Genomic DNA, 24,322 nt, shown 5'->3' with positions numbered 1-24,322 from the left:
AATTCCCTGAGCGCGGTGACCTCAGATGGTGTGGTGGTTTAAAATACGTCCATAAATTCTTTTATACTCCTCCCTTCAAGAGGTACAGCTTAATTCTCTCCCCGTGAGTATAAGCTATACATAGCAGAGTGACTCGCTTCTAAGAGCTAGAATATGACAGGTGGTGGTGATTTCTGAGAATACGTCATAAAAGGCAGTGTGACTTTCTCCTAGCTCTCTCTTGAATTACTCACTCTGAGGGAAGCCAGAGGACATGAGGATACTCAAGCAACCCTATGGAGAGACTCATATGCTGAGGAACTGAGGCCTCCTGCCAACAGCCATGTGAGTGAATCATCTTGGGAGTAGATCTTCCAGCCCCAGCCAAACCTCCACATGACTGCAGCCCCACTGACATCTTGGCTTCAATCTCATGAATTCCTGACCAACAGAATCTGTGAAATAAGAAAAGTTTGTTGTTTTAAGATACACCATTTGGTGGCAATTTTTGATATGGTAATAGATAACTAATACAACCAGGCATGAAGCAGCCCAGGCCACACCACCCCCATGGCCTGGCCTCATCCCTTTTCTCTGCTCCTGGTTTAGTAAGGCAAGAAGGCAGAATGTAACCCCTCACAGCTGCAGTGACCATACAGGTGCTGGGAGCCTGCTAAGTGAGGAAAATGGGGATTGTTAGTATGGTGTAAGATAATTAAATTTAAGGAGAACTTTCCTTATATCCAGACTGGACATTCCTTACAATTCCTTATTAACCTTTGGTTGGGATTACCAAAAGAAATGCTGAAATCTCCATTTTTAAGGGTTTCCCTTCAGGCTGAATAAATTCTGAGTATCTGGCAGGCAGCTGGGATTTAGTTGTGCCTTAAGGCTCTTTTCTCTTAAAAAGGGTAAAAGTCGAGGGTAAATAGGAAATATAACAAACATCTGAAATGCGCATAATTTCAAATTAAACTCAGTAACCCCTGAATTAAAAAGTTCCTCCGGCATACACGTCAAGACCCAAGATTTCTCAGAAAGTATCTGATCCGCACTCTCCAGAGGCTGTCCTCCCAGTCTGGAGGCAATGCTATTTGGCTTTTAACTCAGAGATCTGTTCTTTAGCCACTGCTCAGCCAAATTTTGAACCCAAGTAGCCAATTTAGTAACTTGTGTGTAGCCCAAGTTAAGGTTTCACTCCCATAATGGATGAGGAGAAACCGGACCACATTTCCCACACAGGGAGAGTACGCATCCCCTGTATTGCCTGATTTCAGGGTCACGTGAGACCTCCAGAAGGTTCTGGTGATGGCAACCCCCTCATATCATCTGCTGGGTTCTAGGTAGCTGGGAACATTATAAATTAAAGTATTAATGACTCAAAATTCTACCTAAAACTTTGATCCTCTAAGAAGTTTAATGCTGTTGTCTGTGTAAAATGCAAATATTCCATGAAGAAGTGAGGTCTGGTATCTTTTGGTGTGCATGATGGATATCACAAAGTAGGTCTTACTGGCAGGGAGTGAGAAAGAATAAGTTTTGAAGTGTGTGGGAGTACCCTGGAAGGGTGAAAAAGAGTAGAAATAAAAGGCCTTGGTCTAACCCTCCTTTGTGTCCAGAGGCAACTCTGCAAATGCAGCCCTAGTGAGCCACTGCCTAACCTCTAATCTTATAAAACCCACCGAAGAGAACTCGCATGAAAGGCAGAGCTGATTCTTTTATGTTTGCCCCTGGGTTTACTGGCTTCACTTTTGGGGCTCCGGGAGCACACGAATTAGCATGAACCCATGAAGGCATTCAAAAGTAAACCTCTTCAATGATGAGCCAAGTCAGAGAGTTACCTTACAGCTTGCATATTTATTGAACAAATCCTACTAAAATAGCTAAAATACATTGGGTACTTGTGTGAGTGCATCAGTAAAGATCACATTGTTACAAAAGCCTGCATTTTCAGCAGTACACAACTGCAACTCTACATAAATGCCACAGATGCAGAATACTGTTTTCTTGCTCTATTTACACAGCTGGTATACCTACTCTAACAAAGGAGGGTGGGGAAAAATGCACAAGAAACTCAGTCCAATGGGGGAGTGAGGAAAGAACGAAGAAGTGCAGTGCATGCATCATCGGTGTTAACAGTCAGAAGCAGACAGTTCAGAACAAGGCCTGCCCTGTCAAAGGAAGAGCTAAAAGACAGTTATATAAAAATTAAGGTGGGCTTTCAGACTGGCTAACACCACAACATTCCATGAGTTGATGGTATTTTCTGATTTTATTTTTGTTTATCCATTTCATTGGGAGCAAGGACAAAAATACAAACTCTACACTTTGCTTTTCAAGACTGCCGAGAGAATGCTCTGCCTTTTTTTTTTTTTTTTTTAACTTTGTAAAGTTATTTTTCCAACTTAATTTTTGGGAAAGGTATAATTTCCATATTCCTACGAAAATGCCAATTTTTTGGATTTTTTTTTTTCCGAGAAATCGTTTGTCAAAAAGAGTTTGCCCCTTTTTCAAATATCCTTTCAGACAAAAAGAACCCAAAGAGACACCTAAAAATGCCTGTAAAATTATTGCTTTTCTTTCTCTACGTTAGGCAGGCGAGGCTACAGAAAGAAGGAGATTTGGTAAATAAATTACAGTTTTGTGATTGCTCCCGCTACAGCGATTGCACGTGTATGAGTGCTAACCCATGAGACATCCATCTCTATCACTCTCTGGTAGCATTTACTCAACCGACAACACTGAAGAAGAAAGCCACACTGAAGACACAAGGAAAACAAGTCAATCCAGTCTAGAGAACAACGTTCAGGGAAACAAAGTACCAACACCTTCTTAGAACATGGAAATAAAAAATAACTCCATCAGAGCTACCTCGCCAAGGAGCATGTTGAAAGTCCAAAATAGCACCATTCATCAGTGTCTCAGGTCCTGTGGCAGCATCTCGGTCACTTACCACAAGGAAACAATGAGTTTCAAACTACTTCTATACATCAAAAGAGTACATGGATAAAATATAGAGATATACAGACAATTGATGAACATAAACTACTAGGCTTGTTACATCTAAATGAAAAAAAAAAAAAAAATTAGGGGGACTCTCAGCCTCTGCCAGAAGCAGTCAGGAGCTGTGTGAGTGAAAAGGCAGGAGTGGACCAGTTATGTGAGAGCAGTGGGAGTTTGAGTTCTGGAAGACATTGTTGTAGCGAACCAGGCCTGAAGGCCCACCTGTAGGGGTTGTAAACGTGGATTCACAGTGTGAAATTCTGAGCGTTTCACTTGAGTCAGAATGATTAAAAACTGGTTTGATGATACCTATTTGTCCACTGTAAATTCTCTAAAGCAAGGCTCAGAGTCCCATAGTTTTCTTCTTATACGTGATGATTTACACATAAAAAAATCCCATATATGATACCATGATCTCATCAATACCCATACACCATATATAATACAAATGGAGGTGTTACGATTAAAAAGAGAAGAGGTAACTGATTCTTGGGGGGCAGAGTTCATCGCCGCCAACTGGAGTCAGGCAGGCAGCTGCAGTCTCATTGCCCTTCTTGCGATTCACTTCCTTTGGGACAGGAAGTCTTCCCTGAAAAGTATGTGGGGCCATACACAAAGAGACAAACACACAAAAAAGAGATAAAAGTTAGCATGCTTCTGAAACCATTTATTAAAGCTTTGCTTCTCCCCTCTTCTTTTTATCCTTGAACTCCTGATGTTTTGCAAACAGAGTTTACATATTAAACACAGTTTGCCTGAATGTAAATATTAGGTCTGTGGGGGCATGAAGTAATTAGAAACTAGCCTCCTTTGCTTCAGTAGAATGAAGTGCTACTCTGATGGGGTGCCCAGTAATGTGTGAGGTGGCATTCCCCAGAGTGAGGTTTCTGACAATAGTTTCTAGTATCAGATAGGGCCCAACATCAGGCTGGCTGAGAGGTGCCAGTAGGAGTGTTAATACTACATTTTTTTCCTAAGAGAGTTCACTGACAATGGTAGAGGTGGGTAATAATCTGTATTCTAACATACAATAAAAAATACTTTTAAAAAAATATTACAACTTGCAGAAATCTTACTTATATATGGTTTATTCTACCAGCAACTGGCACATTCCATGAGGGCCCTGAGGTCAGAACCAGAAGTGGGTGCCAAAGGTGGGAGGGTTTGGGAGAGATATGCATGGGGTAGAAAGTGGCGGGGAGGGGCAGTGGTCGTGGGAAAGAAGAGGACAGTGGGAAACCAAGGCCAGAAGAGAGATGCAGCTAGTATGAATACCAAAACCAGAATCGAACCTGCTGCTGTCGAGTTGTTTCTACTCAAAGCAACCCTATAGGACAGAATAGAACTGCCACATGGGGTTTCCAAGGAGTGCCTGGTGAATTCGAACTGCTGACCTTTTCGTTAGCAGCCAAGCTCTTAACCACTGTGCCACCAGGGCTCCAGCTAGTATGAAGAGACAATTCTAAGTCTCTCCTCACCACCTGATGTTTTGTGTTCCAGCGTGACTAAAGACCCGTCAAGCACTCAGCCCCATGCTGCTCCCACGGACACCTGCTGAGGAGGGGTGCTCTCCATCACAACCAGAAGGCAAGAGGAAAGGACAGTGAAGCACACGTGCCCATGCAATGTAAAAGAAACATCTTAATCTGCCACAAATAGGTTTTAATGCCCCTTTCAGATAGGCAAATGATGAAGATTTAAGAACGGTCTTTTAGCTAAACCACTAATCACTAGAGTTTTCTTGGAAAAAAATACTAATTATGGTTTTAAAAGATTTTTTTTTTTTTTTTTGCTCAGGTCACATGTTTTAACGGGACAGTTTTAATAAGCCAATTTGACTGAATATAAGTACTTGGATTAAAGCCATACTCTTGTTTTGTGATCTGTAAATTACTGCATTTCATTTAAATAATAATTCAGAAGTCAGGAACTTCCAGGCAACTTGAAACCAAATAAACATTTTCAGCAGCCCCACGATGAACTGAATGCAAGAATCAACTTTAAGAAGTCTTATTTACTGTATAGATTTTCCATATTAAACATCTGGTATACCTAAAGTTTGTGTTTAAAAAAAATCCCAGCCTTTGAGAGCATACATTTTTAGGCCATATATAAAATCCACTAACTGTGTACTTCAATGCTCCAATCTGAGAATGAATTAGGGGGAGTCTGATATAATTAAATACGAGTGAGATCAAACCAGAAAATTACAAATTAAAAAATTAATCACAGACACACATACACACACAGGCACACAGATACCTACAAACACACTAAAGGATCTAGGCGAATTTCCGGAAGTATTATATTCGGCAGTTCCTTTCAGCTGCGAAAATAAGTACAGTCTTGAAATTTTGGCATGCAATCCCAAGATTACAAAAAGAAATCCACTGTAATACGAATGGCTTTAAAATAATGCTTTTGTTTCCCCATCAAGCAGTTAGCACGGTTCATGATGTGACAAACTTAGGTTTTGGACAAATGAAGAGTTCAATAGCTGTCAATTTCATTCTTACATTTAATTGTCACAGGCCACGAGGGGACATCAAAAGTTTATAAAAGCTATTTCACTCAACAACCACACCCTTTCCATGGCTGGCCTTAAAACCGTCTACTTCAGTTCAGACTTACCTTTTCAAAACTGAATATACACAACATTAGTCTCTTTACATGTGAGTCTCAGTCTCACTAATCTTTTAACTCCATGAAAAACACACAACAAAACGAAATAAAGAGCTGGGCGGAATTTGTGTAATTTGGGGTATGTGTTGAGGGGGAGTTCCTGTGCGGTGCAAATGGTTAATGTGCTTGGCCGCTAACCAAAAGGCTGGAGGTTTGAGTCCACCCACAGGTACCTTGGAAGAAGTCCTGGAAATCTATTTCCAAAAACTCAGCCATTAAAACCCTAAGGAGCACAGTTCTACTCTCACACCCATGGAATCACCATGAGTCAGGGTTGACTCAATGGCAACTAGTGCTGGTACTTCCGGAAAAAAACCGTGAAGGTGATTATTTCAGACATGAATTGACCATTTTTGCTTTTTGTCCCACTCTTTTGAAGCCCAAAAATATTCATGCATTTATTTATGCAATATTCATGTTCTGAGTGCCTACTATGACTTGAGCATTCTATTAGATTTTGAGGCTATGCAAACTAAAACAGAAATGAAAACAGTCCCTGTCCATCCTACCCTTAATTAGTTTGCTGTATGGGAGGCACCCAAGTCAAAGAAAAAAGGCTAGGCAAGGTGGTAAGCCTTGCAGGGAGGCAAGCTACTGAAGGAAGCACCCAGAGGACACGTAATCCAACATGCCTGCGGGCAGAGGAGCTCCTGGACAGGTAAAGTTCTCTGCATCCTCCCTTTGGAGCCCAGGCATTGCTGGAGTTTTTTATGTTCAATCCTGTCCTTCCCTCAGTGCTCGCCTTTTAAAAAAAAGAATGAAAGTCCTTCTGCCCCCATTAAAGAATCTTAGGCTTCTGCAGCAAGGGGAGAAGGTACTTTGAAGAAGGGACACAAAGGTGTCTTATTTCTCCAGGAGTCAGTCTTACATGAATCCAGGCAAAAACAATCATCTCTTCCTTCATCATCCACCATATAATGGCCCCTATCAGACTGAGGACTCTGGGTAGAACAAATGGTTTGTGCTTGTCTACTAACCTAAAGGTTGGCAGTTCGAACCCACCCAGTGGCACTGTGGAAGAAAAGGCCTGTCAATCTTCTTTCACAAAGATTACAGCCAAGAAAACCCTACAGAGCAGTTCTACTAAGTCACATGGGACGCCATGAGTTGAAATTGACTAGAAGGCAACTGTTTTTGTTATTGTTGTTAACCAGACTGAGGAACCTGAATTGTCTAGATGGCTGAGGGGGAGGGGGAAGGGCAGATATGTCCAGTGGCTCCCACAGACTGGTTGGCCTGCATGGCACTCAGCTGATGTACACCAGGTTGAATGGCCCTCCCTGTTGATGACTAAGTATGTGTTTTTGATCAAGTAAGTCAAGGTTATTTTTCTTACAATTATGCAAAGACATGCTTTTCCAGAAGGGAACTGCTAGAAAAAGGACAAATATATTATGCTTAAAATACTGTTCACATCTTTAGAGAGCAGAGTGAGTAACCAAAATCAACATCAAAACCCACTGCTTTCGAGTCAACTGCTACTTACAGTGACCCTACAGGACAGAACTGTCCCGTAGGGTTTCCAAGGCTGTAAATCTTTATAGAAGCAGATTGCCACATCTTTCTCCTGCAGAACGGCTGGTGGGTTTGAATCGCCAACCTTTTGGTTAGCAGCCGAGTGCTTAACCACTGTACCACCAGGGCTCCAGGAGTGAGTAAAGCCAGCACATTCCATGTGGGCCCAGAGGTCAGAACCAGAAGTGGGTACCAAAGGTGGAAGAGTCTTGGAGGGATATACATGGGTGTGGGAGCAGTGGTTGTGGGAAAGTAGAGGATAGTGGGAAACCAAGGCCAGAAGCGAGTAAGATGCAGCTAGTATGAATACCAAAACCAGAATCAAACCTGATAATCTGTTACGTCGATTCCAACTCATAGTGACCCTACAGGACAGAGCAGAACTGCCCCATAGGATTTCCGAGGCCCGAAATGAGTAAAAAACTTGAAGTAACAGAAGATCTAATCCCTGGATCCACTGTGCCAAGCCCCTGGAGTACGTGTCACTGTTGGCAAAGCCTAAGAACTGGACTGGCTTTCCCAAATGGAAAGGGAGGCGCTGCTGATCTCATTCAGAAACTGTCGTAGCCTTGCCCGTGCTTGATGGCACCATATCAAAGACAGGGCCTTTGGATGCCTGAATGGGGCAGGAACTAATGCAAGGCTATACTTTGTTTTTCCCTCTATCATATCTCACTCTTGGCTGCCTCAGGGGAATTATGCCCTGTTGGCCCTGCAGCTGTTAATATGGTGGTAGTGGGGTGGTGGGGCATGGCTGTGTGTTAACCAGGGCTTGGAACTGGTTCATTCCTGGTTTGAACCCTTGCTGAGATTTTGCATTTCCACCCCAGATATACCGAATCAAAATCTATACTTTATCAAGATCCCCAGGTGATTCTCAGGTATAACTTCCTGGGAACTTGTTAGAAATGCAAATTTGCAGAAGGGGTTCGAATCAGAACTAACTGGTTCCAAGCCCTGGTTTTAATTAAAGCCCTGGTAGGCAGTATTCCGTATTTGAGCCCCCTTCCACTCCAACTCTACAAGATCAGCGTAAGTCTGGCTCAGGCAGGGCCAAGACCACTTTGCTCACCTTCTTTCCTGCCAGTGATTTCAACCTTGACCTTCAGAAATTCTCTGAAAGACTAAAAGTGATTTAGGATTGTTCTGTTTGAGTGCAAACTGCCAGTTGAACCACCCTCTTCAACTTCTGCCTGTCAGTAAAAGACAGGGCATTGTTGAAATCATTTAGTGTAAATAAAATAGTTTCTTAAATATGCCAGTAATATCTAGGGGAGGTCCCACCATTGGTCAATTTCTTATGAAACTTTCAAATGGAAATTTTATTTTCTATGGACTCTATTTTTCTTTATTAATTGCAAAATCAACAGGTCAGGGGTAAAAAGTACAGCCCTCTTGCTTGAGGTCAAATTGATATTTACCCTAGCAGGCAAAGTCCAAAGGTATCTACAGTAAAAACTAGTAAATATTTTTTTCAGAAATGGTGCCAAAATCCAAAATATAAATTTTACAATTTTTGTAAGGCAACAGCACTTTTAAGATGTCAGAACAATGAAAGCACGTTTATAGGAAATGTTTTTAGACCTAAATTTTAGGAGAAAAATCTAACAATTTATATTCTTTCTGTTATGTTTCATAGGTGATCTTATTAGACACTCAGACGTTATTAGCAGACAAAAATGTCTTCATCTTATACTTTTAAGATATTTTTTAGTTTGATCATCATACTTGAGTTTACCAACCAGGAATAGAAAAAATTTAAAATCAATATAATGTACACTTGATACATTAATTCCATGATTCTTAAGTGAAAATGTGCTTTGGAGTTATTTGTCAAGAACTGAAGATAATGTGAACTTTAAGAATCATAGGACATTAGGACACAACTTTTTAAAATATATGTTATCTTCAAAGTCATCACAGTATCAGGTTAGTGAATTACTGTAGACTATCCCTGTTGCCGTCAAGTCAATTCCTACTCATAGTGACCCCGTAGGACAGAGTAGAAATGCCCCATAGGGTGTCCAGGGAGCAGCTGGTGGATTTGAACTGCCGACCTTTTAGTTAGCAGCCAAGCTCTTAACCACTGCACCACCAGGGTTCCACTACAGACTATAATGGATATTAAAATAAAAAAGAAATAACTCTGATCCCAAAAATGTTGTTTCTAATTTGAAGTATGTGCTAACAAAATGGTAGCTAAGGATCTTACCTTGGGAAGCCTTCCCTCCATTTCCTCGTTTGGAAATGGTTCTCGACTGACCCAGACAAACAGATCTGGGTAATAAACCTGTAGAGACATAAAAACACACACAATCAGATTAAAAACAAGACCTACGCTGAAACCTCATGAGATCAGCTTAATGAACTCAGTTCTCCTCAGTGTTCAGTCACTTATTTCTTGATTGCAGTGTAGAGTACTAGGGAAGCCCATTAACTCTTTCAGGCTGTTAGTGCGCTTCTGAACGTACACTGCACTCAGGAGAGTTTTAGCTCAGTGTCTTCCAAGTCTAAATCCAAGACAGCAGAGATATCAATCAATGTTAACTTTAGCAGGCAAAGCAGCAGTTTAATGGCATGTCTTGCTAAGCAAACTAACGCACTGGAAAGGCCTAACTTTCTAAACAAAAATCCAGTGCCGTGGAGTCAATTCCGACTCATGGCAGCCCCATGTGTTACAGAGTAGAACTGCCCCATAGGGTTTTCTTGGTTGTAATATTTATGGAAGCAGATCACCAGGCCTTTCTTCTGAGGTGCTGCTGGGTGAGTTCAAACTGCCAACCTTTAAGTTAATAGACAAGTGCAAAGCATTTGTACCACCCAGGAATCTTTGATAAATACCCTTACAAAACTCTGTATTTGTGAGGTAACTGTGTCATTCACCCATCAAAGGCTGTCAGGGATGATTCTGATAATTCACTAGAAGTCTAAGATTCTGCACAAAGCATAAGGAGGAAAGCAAGCAGCAGCCTGGATTCTCCCTAAGTCCACTCAGCCACCAACAACACACTCCACCCTGCTGCCCGAAAGCAGCTCCATTAACATAGGAGGGGCAGGGAGATGGGCAGCATTGCCATGAATGATTTAGAGAACACTAGCTGATGAATTCGGGGCTAAGGGAGCTGGAGCATGAGTGGAACTGAGTAACTCTTCCTTAAATATACAAAGCGTTATTATCATAAGAAGGTTGCTGACCAGCTGTTCTCCATCTCCAGTAAAGGCAGGAGTGGGCAGAAAGGACTTAAATTACAACTACAGATTTAGGTCAGCTATAAGGAAGAACTTGGCATAAGTGTTGTTAACTTACTAAAAGAATTTAGAGGAGAAAACTGTGAAACCTTCTTTAAGAAATTTAGAAAGAGAATCCAACAACCATCTGTCAGGGCTAATTCATATTTGGTATAACCCTGCTTGAAGGGAGGGGTGCAATTAGATAAAATCCCCGCCAAATCTGATTCTCTAAATTCTGTAAATAAGCCTCACATTCAATAAATAAATGATTAAGAATCACACCTCAATATGGGATCAAACTGACAACAGCAACTCAAAAGGTTAGACAGGAAACTTAGGCGGCAGTGAGTTAATGCAGAAGAAACAATTTGGTAAAGGAGGATGAGAATGGTTGCACAACTAGAAGAATGTAATCAATGTCACTGAAACGTACATGTAAAAACTGATGAATTAGTGTCTGCTCTGCTGTGTATATTCTCAGCAACTACAACAACAAAAAAATTAAAAAAATAGAAAAAAAAGAATCACATCTCACTAATAGACTGACAAACAGATGCCATTTTTGTTTTCGAAAACACTACATAAGGTAGTCTGATCCCTAGGCTAACCACAATGTTTTCTACGTCCCAGTCATCCTGTTTGGTCAAGGGATCTGAGGCAGACAAAGTGGGTGGCTAACTGTGTCGACTCTTTAGGGTAATCTAATAGTATCTTCGCACTACTCCCGTAACACTTATAGCACGTCCCAGTTCACGAAGCTCTTTTGCATACTTTACCTAATTTATCTCCTCACAGTAGACTGTGAGTTGGTCTGACTCTCATTACACAGTTGAGGAAACTGAAACTCAAAAAAAAAAGGTCAACTGACTTGCCCAAAGGTCACACAGACAGTGCAGGGTAGGAATGGAACTCAAAAGCAGGCCTACAGGTTCTACACGTCAGTTCTTTCCACTCTACTGCTGCCGTTGTATTATGCAGGGCACAAATCACCTACCACCTCTCCTTAAAAATTATATCAATCCACAGCCACCACCCACATTCGAGTCTTAAATACTGACAACTCATCCTGTAAGAACTTGAACTATTTTCCACTCTGGGCTGCATCTGCCCTTCCTGGCCACGTGGTTCCCCTTACCCCAACCACCTTTCTTTCCCTTCTCAGTCCAGCTCCTTCTGGGAGAGTTCCACCATTTGTCTTGTTTGGGACATTCCCTTTAGCCAGGAAGGGGTAAAGAAAACAAAATTATCATCTAAAATACACAAGGGTTTTTCAAAGCTTAAAACAAAGCCACAGCACACAAAATCCCAGTTTGAGCTTAACTTTCAAAGACCCCAGACTGGGATCAACTATAAATACACTTAATATAAATGGATATAAAAGGATACCATTTCTACTAATTTTAAGAACACGTTTTAAGTACAACTAAAAATACTGAGAAAGTTCTGTTGGTAACCAAAACTGCTGATAAAAATACATGGAAAATCTTGGTAGGCACATAGAAGCAACTGAAAGCAAAATCAAGCAAACGTTGTCATTTCTGTGTTCTTGTGCTTTTTTGGAAGTATTCCATTTTAACAAAATGGCACTGCTTTAGCACTGAACTTCTGGGTTCAAAGCATCGATACTAAAGCCACCCAAGTCTAATCTGTAAGGGGAAATAACTTGCCTCTCAAAAATTATTACACTCATTATTCTAACAATTTGTTTTTCCAAGAACTTTATTTTTGTTAAGAAGAAAAGTCAATTATTTTTGCCAAAGACCTTAGGGACATGAGTAACAGATACCAAAACCCACAAAGAAAGAAACTCTCTCCCCTACCTCAACTTTGTTCCACTGAGACATGTTAATTTAGCCACAAATTGACCAAGGGCATTTCTAATTAGGCCATTTTTTTAGTGTTTGAATCATAATCGTTGTTTCCTTTAGAAAAAATAAACGTCACTTTGGCCTGGTCTCCTTCAGAGTTAGAATCTTAAGCCAAAAATGGCAGTGACAGAAAGAGTCTCAGTTACATTCTTAAAACCTGCTCGGCTAGTCTCTAAGAACTCAGCATATCCCTGGACATAGAACCTGAAGGGGATATTTAAACTTCATTTTTATTTTTAGTAGGTTTAAAAAAGGTTGTAGATTATTGGAAATAAATGCTGTCTACATTACAGCCTTGTTCTTACTTATACCTGTAGTGTTTTCAGACTCTAAAATGAAAGGCTTAAAAGAAAAGATCTATTGACAATAATTACCCTTGTGCTCAAATGACTCAGACCTGACCTTTGGTATTCTGCAAGGGCCTCAACTTTATCTCCTTTCTTTCCCAGTGCTGAACATGGAGAAAGGGTAGTCACAAGCAACAAATTATTCTCCCTTCTGTCAAAAGTCATCTCAATTTGTCTATAGTGTGTTTGTTTGAGGCCCACTATTGAAACTTTCAGGATTCTGAGATATCTACATCAAACAGGTTGCCATCTTGCCTTCAGCTGGTATTTTCTGCATAGTACTCAAGATTTGGCTCAGGAAGCCAATTTTAAATCTCTTCCTCATCTGAACATCTGAGCATCTTCTAGTCTACTACCCAGGTTCTACTGCTGGCAGTTAGGGATACACTGCCACTTTTCAACATCAAAGTTCTTACCAATGCCCATGCATTCATTCACCAAGGGTTCATGAGACAATTGCAACATGATGGACACTGTGGTAGGTTCTTGCCTTCTAGCAGCTCACAATCTGGGAGTAAGGGACAGCAGGGGAGATAAACTTACGATAGTTTTAAAAGTGTGCTTTAAGTGCAATAAAAAAATAAAACAAGTGTATAAGTCTGTCAAACATAATGCTGTTGTTGTTAGATGCCGTCAAGTTGGTTCTGACTCATAGCAACTCTACGTGCAACAGAACACAACACTGCCCAGTCCTGCACCATCCTCATAATCGTTGCCATGTTTGAGCCCGCTGTTGCAGCCACTGTGTTAATCCATCTCATTGAGGGTCTTCCTCTTTTTCACTGAACCTCTACCTTATCAAGCATGATGTCCTTCTCCAGGGACTGGTCCCTCCTGATAACATGTCCAAAGTAGGTGAGATGAAGTCTCACCATCCTTGCTTCTAAGGAGTATTCTCACTGTACTTTTCCAATACAGATTTGTTTGTTCTTCTGGAAGTCCATGGCATATTCAGTATTCTTCACCAACACCATAATTCAAGTGCATCAATTCTTCTTTGGTCTTCCTTATTCACTGTCCCGCTTTTGTTTATCCACAGTATGACAAACTGACAGATATCAAACATAACAGTACTAGAATATGCATCACAGAGTAAATACAGCAAAATCAACCTTTAGCCAAACCATCAGTAGTGCTGGGAACAGAGAAGAGAGAAAATCGGGATAACAGCAGCAGATCTGAGAGGGTATATGACAGTTGTCGGATGCAAGCCAAGGAGGATGGAAGGTTGAGGGAAAAGAGTGCAATGGGCTCATGAGCCTCCATGTGGGAGAGCACCCCTGTGGCCAGGAGGTCTCACTGCAGTTCTCCGTGACTACAATGGGAACGACACAAACATGACCCCAGTTTCTTGTGCCCTCAGTTTTCTAACTATTTCAGAATATCAGCAGCCAACAATGATCCAGTGATTGAGGTTTTTAAGTGCTAATAATAAGTGTGTCAGAAAACAGATAAACAGATTCATCTTTCTGGAGTCCATTTGTACCAGTTGGACACTGAAGCTCTTCAATCTTCTTGGTACTAGTCAACTGATGTTCCAAAGGTGGGCATGTGGCTTTATACTGTATTCCATTCAGTCACTTGTCTGGGTTTAAGTTTGTGTTTTTCGTTAAGGACCAATCAAACTAAATTACTTATCCTTTTTAAACTTCACTGAGATTTCTCTCTCTCTCATTGTTATTGGTGGTGGTTTGTGTCTTAGAAATTTCAGTGTTTTGGGTAGTACATGTGGGAATACCTCAAAATTGTTGTTTTATTAAACAGGTAAAGTTTTCCTTAATCTTCATGAGTGTGTGTTCTTTAAATACGTCGTCTATACAAAAATAAACTATTTTTTGATGTTGCTCAAGTAAAATCCTTAAAGCCCTCTATAATACTATTCTTCTAGAAGTCAATTAGGAAATTGGAAATGCAAGCTACATCCTCAACAATTAAGAGAACACAAGTGTTTGCAGAAAATATCAAGAGGAAGGAAATTTTTTTAAATTAGAGAAAATGTGAAAATTTTGCTTGGATTTTCGGAACGGATGACTATGCTTGTCGCTAAGCACATTAATTAATGTATCTTCTACAATGCTACATTTATCTCACTGACAATTAGGTTTAAAAACAACAAAACTGACATGAAGAACCACGTTGTTTTAAATACATTAATCATGATAGGTGTTTATTTAGATATCCATGAGCAATTCTTAGGTAAAACCAATTTTACATTTCCAAGTGTATCCGATCTATTTAAACCCATAATATATTTAAACATACTTTTCTGGTGAAAATGTTCAATTTCATACTGATTCTCTTAAACCTATTTGATGTTTAGGTATTTAAGTTTTAATTGCCTATCACAGCATACAAGTTGAGAATAAAATGTTCATGGTTTTCTCTTTATCTCTGTCTGTTTATATATATTTAGAGGCTTGTTTTATTCTCTGGACAGTGCACCGTGAAGAGAACTTTTTTTTTTTTCAGTCTACAAGGCAATTAGCTTGCTATGATTATTACTTGGTATGAACTATTACAAATGGCTGACGATTAACACTCCAAATCAAGGAAAAATGTGGGGAAAATCAGAGACCAGTCTTCTAAAGTCCTAAAATATGCAAACTGAGCACTTAAATTATTTCTTTAAGCTTCTTATTTCAAAACTTGCTCTTTTGCTCCCAATATTATGGTCCACATCAGAAACAATCTAAAAGCTCCTTGACATTTTTCCTACCACTTCTACTATATGACATGCAAAACCTGAATTGTATCTATTTATTACCTGTTTCTATATTCATATTTTTCCTTTACTTACTGTCTTTGCCAACATTTTGTTAGGGAGACTGCTCTCTGAGAATGATCCTCAAAGGCAGGGTCATTATCTTTATTTAGAGCCTAAATACACCACAAACACATATATTGTTTACCTAACTGGTTAACATACTTTCTCAGAAATCTGCCATGAAGCCTTGGTCAGACTACAATTGTGTGAACTGATATGCTGCACGGCACAGCTATTAATGACCATAACCGTAAGATTACTCTTTCTCTCCCTGGTGGGGTCTGATGTCCTTAAAGAATGCACATCCATGGCTCTTTGGTGGCAAATGGAAAAGCTGATTAGGGCAGCAGGTGTCCAACTTGCATAATTAATTCTCTTTGAGCAGCAAAGGAGTATACTTCACAACATCTCTGCCAAACGAACAGTGTGTCTGCATGTGTACATGTTCTATTCTGCCTAACTGGCCAGTAGGTTGTGAAACCTCGTCATGTAATACAAGGAGAATTTATGTGCATATACATGCACTTCCTTTCCGCAAATACTCTTTGAAGGGCACTAGTAAGAAGCTCCCTCAAAAGCCACGCTGCTCCCAGGTGTTGCTGGTCGTGTGAAACAGCAGAATGTAAAGTGAAACCATAAATGAGTTACAAGGATCATTTTCTCTGAACAGCATTACATCAAAGCCTAGATGGTGCCAAAAGATGATGCAGTGAGCTTGTCTCTCTAGAGACCCAGTCTTAGAGATCAGTCTAATCCTGTGAATGCTGCTTAGAGATGAAGCACACAGTGAGGGGAACGCATCGCAACTAGGAGACAAAAGGAAGGATAAAGACACGGAACATTTGGGCCATTCAGATGATGTATGTAACCTCCACACATTCTGGAAAGCAGAATAAAAGTGATAGTTAACGCCCAAGTTGGCAAACATTCTGATTTGGAAACTAAATGAAACATGCAGTGACCTAATTTAAATACACACACAAACAGATACAGACACACACAGAGACACAGACACGCTCAGAGACACACACACAGACACAGACACACACAGACACAGACACACACAGACACAGACACACACACAGACAGGAGCTGGCCCTTATTAACAATGGGGAACTACAGAGAAAGCATCACGAGCACCTATTCTGTTGGGCCTTCACGTCCATACCTGACTATTGCGCTCAACAGCCATAAATGTCCCCCTGCTGGAAAGGAAGGGATGGCCTTTGTGGTTCTACTATTATCACAACACCTGCTGACACTGTTAGTTTTTGTGGCAGGACAAGTCCTTAACACGTGGAGATGACGGGGGAGACAACTGTGGTTCCATGAGGAAGACGCTGAGAGCTCACAGATCGGTCGGTTAAGCCCGCTGGCATTAGCTTTGCTTTAGGTGTATGTGCCCGCTGTGGGCACAGAAAACGTCCATGGTTTATTAATATTACGCAGCAGATTATGTCATCGTCCATCATTACATGCCAGGCAGGCAGGAGATCTGTAAGTCCTTACTCTGTGAGTGGGGGTGTATGAACCACCTGTCTGGACACTAATAGTGGAATCCTCTCCATTCAATCAGCTCATTGTGAAGCCATCTTGAGAGGCCGCTGGTGAATAAGTGGGAACTTGACAGCTGTGGAATTTTATTTCTAGACTTCAACGAGGCAGAGAAAGGAAAAGGAAATCTCCTCACTGGCAACAAAATGAAAGTGTTTACGTGTGAAATTAATCGTCGGCACAAAGAGCTTTCACAGTTACTCTGTTCCACAATGTAAGATTCTACTTGTTTGGCTGCTGAGTCTTTTAAAATTTGATTTCTAAGAATAATAGGAAAGACTTTCGAGGGGAGCAACAAATCCAGTCAGTAGCAAACCACAAAAGGTTAACATTATCTGACTTTTCTTTCACCACTATTTAAAACTGGTTATTATGCAAGTTTTCGGGTCTTTTACAGTGGATGGTTCAAGGCAAGGCACAGCAGCAGCTGGCTAACTGCAGGGCCATGAACACTGTTGCTAGCTGCAAACATTTGTGTTGCACAAACTCCTCCTCTCATCCCAGCCTCATTCCTTTCCAACAGGAACATGCTTAGCACAAAGCAATCCACCTAAAGACTCCATAAATCCAAAAAAGGGAGTTACTGATCGAGGAATTCTCAGATTTCTGCCAAGTCATCCTCCCCTGGGCTGGAGGTCAGCCTGGTACAGTAATCAGAGCCAATTTGTGCACCGGACTCAAGGAATTAAGTTCAACACTTCAGATCGTGACTTTTAATGGGTGATTCTTCTTTTCAGCAGTGAGACAAAGCAAAGTACAAGCAGCTGATAAGAGCCCAAAGTAAACCAGATGAAAAAGTACAAGAATGAGGCCTGGAAACAAATTTCTAAGTAATATCTAAGAAGAGATTTTCCAAACAAAGGGGAAAAAATAAAGCAGCTTTTTAAAACTCTGGTCTGAGATTATGCAGTTTGTGAATGAACAATAAGAAAGTAAAGGCCACAATACAAGAAATTTGCTCTTTTCAGCAGGAAAAAAAAACACTGGCCTTTGTTAACTTGCAGCAAAAAGGCCCCCCAGGCATTTAAGCACAGCATAAGCTTTTCCTTGCCCCACTGACCTCCACAAGTATGTTAATCAAAATCTCTTACCTCCCTGGAGTGGTACCAGAGTAAATATTTACATAGCACATCTGAGTTCTAAGTCTGGACCACCTAATTCTATTATATAAACTGTTTTTCATTTGTAATCAAGAAATTAGCAATAAACACTACATCTTCCTATGTTTCTCCTACTTTTAAGACAAAAGAAGGAAGGAAGGGTGGGAGGGAAGGGAGAAAAAAGGAAGGGAGAAAGAAAGAAAACTGGAATACTAATACTATCCTATGCCCCACACACCAAACTGCAATTGTGAATTTCTGAAACCATACTGTTCGCCACAAAGGACAGTAACGCTGTTGATATGCTTTCCAATACTAGACATCTGGAGGAGCAGGGCTTTTTCCAACCACATTCCAAGATTAACAGGAAAACATCTAGGCTTGCTTTTATCAGCAGGGTTGAATAATTTTAGGCATGCTGGATTTACCTTCAGATAACTATAGTAAATCTGATTTCTAATCACCAAGAACGCTGTTTTTCCCTTTTTTCTGTGCTATCCATTAAAGTCTTATGAGAATTTTTCATGACCAACATGGAAAAGTAACTGCTCAAAAATTAGAGGATTTCTTTTGTCGAAATCCTCAATCAAAGCCTAGTGAGATAAGTACTTATCTAGACACACGGATTTGGGGTTTTTCTCGGTCTGGGTGGATGATGAGATAACCAGTTGCTTTTGAGGAGTTTTTGGACATTTCAAAACCTTCCTCCTGTTGACATGTACAAGACTGAGATCTCCAAAAAGTCTGCATTTTCTCCCAAAGTGCTCATTCCAAAAGAAACTATTCACTCCTTCCATCAATGCAACCTCTTCTGCTGGCAGCTGCAAACCTCTCAGCATTTAGCAAAAGCCATTTCACAGCTCAATGCTTGTCTTGCACTGTCCTGGTCATTTAAACACTGCTATCTCTTCAACAGCAAACAGCATTATCACATACCACTAAGTTGAGGGAGGAGGTGGTTTCTATTTTGAGAGGATATAATTAAAATTGGTTTAAATCAGAGGATAGCTCATTACAAGACTTCTGATTTACAAATAAAAGTGAAAAACACTGACATATCTATAACAGCATGCTGTAAGCGCTCGGGTCAAAAAGAGGTCACTAAGAGGTTTCCAGAGGGCAGTGGTGGTTCAGTGGTAGAATTTTCCGGCCTTCCATGCAGGAGACCAGGGTTCCATTCCAAGCCAAAGCACCTCAAGCACAGCCACCACTTGTCTGTCAGTGGAGGCTTGTGTGTTGCTGTGGTGCTTGCTGAGAAAGCTTCAGTGGAGCTTCCAGACTAAGACAAACTAAGAAGAAAGGCCTGGCGATCTACTTCCAAAAATCAGCCAGTGAAAACCCTCCTGAGCACAGTTCTTCTCTGACACACGAGGTCGCCATGAGTCAGAAGTGATTCAGTAGCAACTGTTTTGTTTATGTTGCTGTTCGCTGCAGTTGAGTCCATTCTGACTCAGGGTGACCTCATGCGTGCAGAGTAAAACCATTCCACAGGGTTTTCAAGGCTGCGACCTTTGGAAAGCAGATCACCACATCTGTCTTCTGAGATACCTCTGGGTAGGTCTGAACCACCAACCTTTTGGTTCGTAGTCCAGTGCTTAACCATTTGCACGATACATATACGGTCACTATAAATTGTAATTTTTTTGTTATATGCATATGTATGTACATGCATGTATGTTTTCTAGGTATACTCATTTAATTCTCATAGTTTTGTTGCAAGAATGAAATGAATGGGTCAGGCATATAAAAGTGGATCTGTGTTTGCTATCATTATTATCATCCTCACCATTTTAAAGATGAGGATACTGAAGTAGTCAGGGGACCTGCCCAAGGTCACATAACCAAAAAATGGAGGAACCAGGACTCTAACCCAGCCTCCCTGCCCATAAGACACAGCCTCTGAATATGGATCGCTGCTATTTCCCCAGAGCCACCCGGAGTGGTGCCACAAAGCCCCCTGAGAGCTGGGGCCTGTTTTCAGTGACCTAAGTAGATGCTGAGCATCTTCTCTTGAGTGCTCTTGTGATGACATTTAGATGGATTTCTGACACCTACTGTCAAGAGTAATTTTCCCAAAGATAGTTGTCGTTCTGCTGCCAGTGTTTCCAGTAAATAGCCCTTCAAAAATAACTTACAAAAAAAAAAAATTAGTGCTGTCTGAGGACACAGAAGGGCTTACTCCCCAGTATCTGTGTTGTTACAGCCATTGAGGAAAGACTGGTCTTAGAGTCCAAGTTGGCTTGGTTGCATTAGGACTTTAACCCAAGCAACACTGGTAATCACAGTTTTATCTTATTCCAGTTTTCCCTGGAAGGAAATGTTCAGCACAATACAAATATCTAGCAATCACTGCAGCTAACTGCAAAGGGCATTTGCTGAGAAACCAAATTGTTTTAATATGACCCCCAGATGAACTCTTATAACACTCCTTCTTAGATGGCTTATCTGCTGACAGTCTAATCCAGAATCTCCTTCTCTTTCATCACATGTATTTGAAATCATGCTCACTGTTACTTTGCTTTTTGAAATTTTAATCAACTTAAAACTGCTTAGTTGAAATTAAAATTTTATCTTTATCAATGATCTGCAGATACACAAAGTATAAAATGATCCTAATTGAAGAAGAAGGAAACACACACTTACTAGACCAGAGAGGCAGTGTACAAATAGTAAGAATGGTAATTCAGAAAGGAAAATAAATTTAATCTGAGTCCATTTGGAAATTTTTCATTAATGTATTAAAAAGACAGACAGTTCTGAAGCCAGGAAAATAGAAAGATGGAGATGGGGTAACTAGCCAAGTGTTAGTTACTACAATCAGAAAGGTACCAAATAGCAAGTAATAAAATGAACAGTATTTGATCCTGACACTACAGGTAAAGTACTGTATTCCATCAGTCAAAGATGTGATGTCCTCTGGCTCTGTATAACCAACATAGCATAGGAATAGCTGATCGATTTAGTTAAAAAAAAAAAAATTCATTAATTATCATATGAACTATTTCTATGGTACCAAAGAACAAATTTAACTGAATTTCTGACTGAGTTAATTGGGACAGTGTAGACAGTAAAGCCTCATACAACAAAATCAAAGTTTAAATAGCAATCCTCGTGAAAATAAAAGGGACAAAGAACAGGCTTAATGAAGATTAAATAAAAAGATACGGAAACTTGGCTCCCAGACCTCGATAACAAGATCAGAACAATTTAAGATTCTATCATCAAGGAGGAAGCAAAATATTAAAGGTCCGGGGGCATTTCATGATGTATCATTAGATCCAAGCCTCCAAAGGACAGCAGGAAATAGAGACTCCATCGTGGTTCAGAGCATCCAGGCTTTGGAAAGAGTCAAATCCAGGTAATTAAGAACTAAAATTATGAAGATGAGAAGGGCTCAGAGAAGATGGGCGCAGTATTTTTGATCCTACTCTCACACACATGGGGCGGCCATGAGTCAGGATACACTCGTTAGCCCCTGATAAGTAAGTGGGTAACTTCTGCGAGGTACTGAATATTTGGTAGGTTAACTTTAAGTCCTACAGAATGAATACCTTATCAAAGAGTATGTCCCATTAGCTTCAGCTGGAAGTGCCAAAGTAGCAAAGAAAACACATTTTTCAAATAGGTTTTTAAAGCTAAACCCCCAAATCCTAAGAAGTATAGTCAGGAAAGGGGTGGGCTAATTAATATGATTCATTTTTGAAAATTCTACTTCTCTTAACCATACAGCAACTTGAAAGTCCCTGATATTGCATGCTTTCAAATAGTGGGTCCGTTCCTTGCACAGTATTCATCCTTTCAGCTGATATTAACTGAGTCCTTACAATGCAGCAGGCACTAGGCTAAGCGCTCAACTAAGTACAGCAAACACCCACGACACACTGCTCTACCGAGATTCAGTGACTGCCTGGCAAATCTGCACATGGAGAACACACTTTCAGACCATTTTGGTCCCAGTAAGCCTTCTGAGTAACTTTCACTACAATGACTTAGTGAAGGGCATCCAACAGTACTTCTTGGAGGAAGCACTTAATAATACACCCCAACGTGTGATGTTTTTACGTATCTTAGTCAAAAAGTCTTATCCATCTAATTACTAACTATAGTTTTTCCTTGACAGTTCTGAATGTTGGTCACCAAAGAAGCAGTATCTTCTAATTTCTACTCTTTCCTGTCCAAGAATAGGTTTATCCAGTAAAAGTGTCCTCAAAATGCCTGGACCTATTTTAAACAAAACAACTCTTTGTGGATTTCTCCCTGTTCAGCCACTGGACAGTAGTACTTTTCCCTGCTGGAACTGTACCAAGCACAATTCAGCCAGGAAGGCTGTTACCTGCCCCAGTAATCAAAGGACAGTGGGGTGTGATGGTGATCTGAGTAAGGGCGGGAGAAGAGCGAGGACTGGGCAACCACACAGAAACTTCTGTGCACATTATGAATCTCCCTCTTGCTTTAATTACTCATCGCTATAAGTCTTTGGCTCAGCATTTTTATTGGCAACCACTCTTCAGCTATCCCTCCTTTTCCTTTCCAATCGATGGCTCTGGCTCCCAATTTCCACTTATAACGGGCAAACAGATCTTCCTTTCATTGGCCATTCTCCGGTGCATCTTTTACTTCTTTTTAAACATAAGTTGTAGTTTACTCTATGAAAGTAAGGATGAACAGTGATCCAAGCAAGTCTAAAACCAAAGATAAAAAATATATCCATCCAGATAATGATAACATTGTTAAGGCAAAAAGCTTACAGTGGAAACCATTCTAAGATAGTAAGATGCAATATTTTGATAAGATTTCATTACCTTGTGAGACCAGAGCGGATTTGCTGAGAAACAAACTCTGCCTCCTGCTGGAAAAACACCATTAATAAACAAGTGCATGATGGTGTTCCACAGCCACCATTCTAGATAAGTCGTGTGACTCTACCCTAAAAGGAGATTCCTCTTTCAGCACCATATCAAACTAACTTTCTGGCCTCTTTCAGGTCATGACCTGCCTAAAGGAGAGAAAAGGGACTACACAACTTAGGAGTCTTTTTTGTAGTAGGCTTAATTTCATTGAATGCTCCCCTCTCACCTCCCTAACACTGAGCCTTAAAAAATGTTCAGTGAGAGTGGCTTTTCAGCAATGAGTTCAAGTTTGTGTGGTCATCTCATTTCCTGGACTACAATTTTTTAATCTACAGTCGCAACTCTGCAAAGTGTCAGGCTGTTACTAGTTGTAAATCCCAAGGTGGGCCACCTGGTTCTGCCCAGAAATGACAGACCTCTGGGTATCCATGATCACTGACTCATTTCTTTATTCCACAGACATTTATTGATCACTGATGATATGCCAAATTCTAGGTTAGGTACTGGAGCAGAGATCAGACTGGTTCATTGGGTGTGGGATCTGTTCTAAGGTCCCAGTAGAGTCTGTCAATGAAGGCTAGGGTTTCCTTTCACTTTGTAGAAAGAGAACACTAAACACTTCACTAGCTGGTTGAGAGTCCCCTCTCAATGATAAAACTTTTCCACATATGCATTCACCATCCTGCTAATAAAGGAAAAATAAAAAATGAGGTATCATAGCCTCAACTGTTATCAAGAAAAGAGGGGTGACGCTCAGTTACTAGGGGATCAATGACCCTGTTTCAAATTTACAATCTTGGAGGGTAGAAAACATGTAGAATAAACGAGCTACAAGTAGAATGTTATAGGTGTGGAAAGTGTACAGGAAAGCAGGAGATTAATAAAGGAATTGTCACTTAAATTCACACTTGAAGGGCTTTATTCTAGCCCAAGAGACAGAAAGGGCCACATAAACCAGAGACTGCATCAGCCTGAGACCAGAAGAACTAGGTGGTGCCCGGCAACCACCAGTGACCGCCCTGACAAGGAACACAACAGACAGTCCCTGATGCAGCAGGAGAGAAGTGGGGTGCAGAACTCAAATTCTAGTAAAAAGACCAGACTTAATGGTCTGAGACTGGAGGAACCCCAGAAAGCACGGCCCCCAGATTCTGTCAACCCAGAACTAAAACCATTCCCAAGGCCAAGTCTTCAGACAAAGATTAGACTGGACTATGGGACCTAAAATGATACTCGTGAAGAGCGTGCTTCTTAGCTCAAGTAGATACATGAGACTAAATGGGCAGCTCCTGTCCAGAGGTGAGATGAGAAGGCAGAGATGGTCAGGAGCTGGTTGAATGGACATGGGAAATCAGGGGTGGAAAGGAGGAGTGTGCTGTCACAGTATAGGGAGAGCAATTAGGGTCACATAACAATGTATGTATAAATT

At 40.7% G+C, this 24,322-nt stretch overlaps 1 protein-coding gene across 5 annotated transcripts in view; it reads right to left on the bottom strand.

Moving 5' to 3' along the window:
- Positions 1 to 1,816: 1,816 nt before the first annotated feature.
- Positions 1,817 to 24,322, bottom strand: part of NREP (neuronal regeneration related protein) — a 32,342-nt gene continuing 9,836 nt past the window's right edge. For 4 of the 5 annotated variants that reach the window (XM_004377000.1, XM_004376999.1, XM_004377001.2 and 1 more), the window contains 2 exons: positions 9,392 to 9,469; positions 1,817 to 3,571 (listed from right to left, as the gene is read on the bottom strand). In XM_004377000.1, the coding sequence (XP_004377057.1) occupies positions 3,446 to 3,571; positions 9,392 to 9,469 (204 nt within the window). In that variant the 3' untranslated portion in view covers positions 1,817 to 3,445. Of the gene's footprint in view, positions 3,572 to 5,248; positions 5,309 to 9,391; positions 9,470 to 24,322 lie in introns of all 5 variants that reach the window. The other variant, XM_023731977.1, reaches the window with a different exon arrangement.

This window comes from Trichechus manatus, unplaced genomic scaffold, assembly GCF_000243295.1.
Source record: "Trichechus manatus latirostris isolate Lorelei unplaced genomic scaffold, TriManLat1.0 scaffold00047, whole genome shotgun sequence".
Taxonomy (NCBI): domain Eukaryota; kingdom Metazoa; phylum Chordata; class Mammalia; order Sirenia; family Trichechidae; genus Trichechus; species Trichechus manatus.
This window is presented reverse-complemented; position numbering and strand designations above follow the sequence as displayed.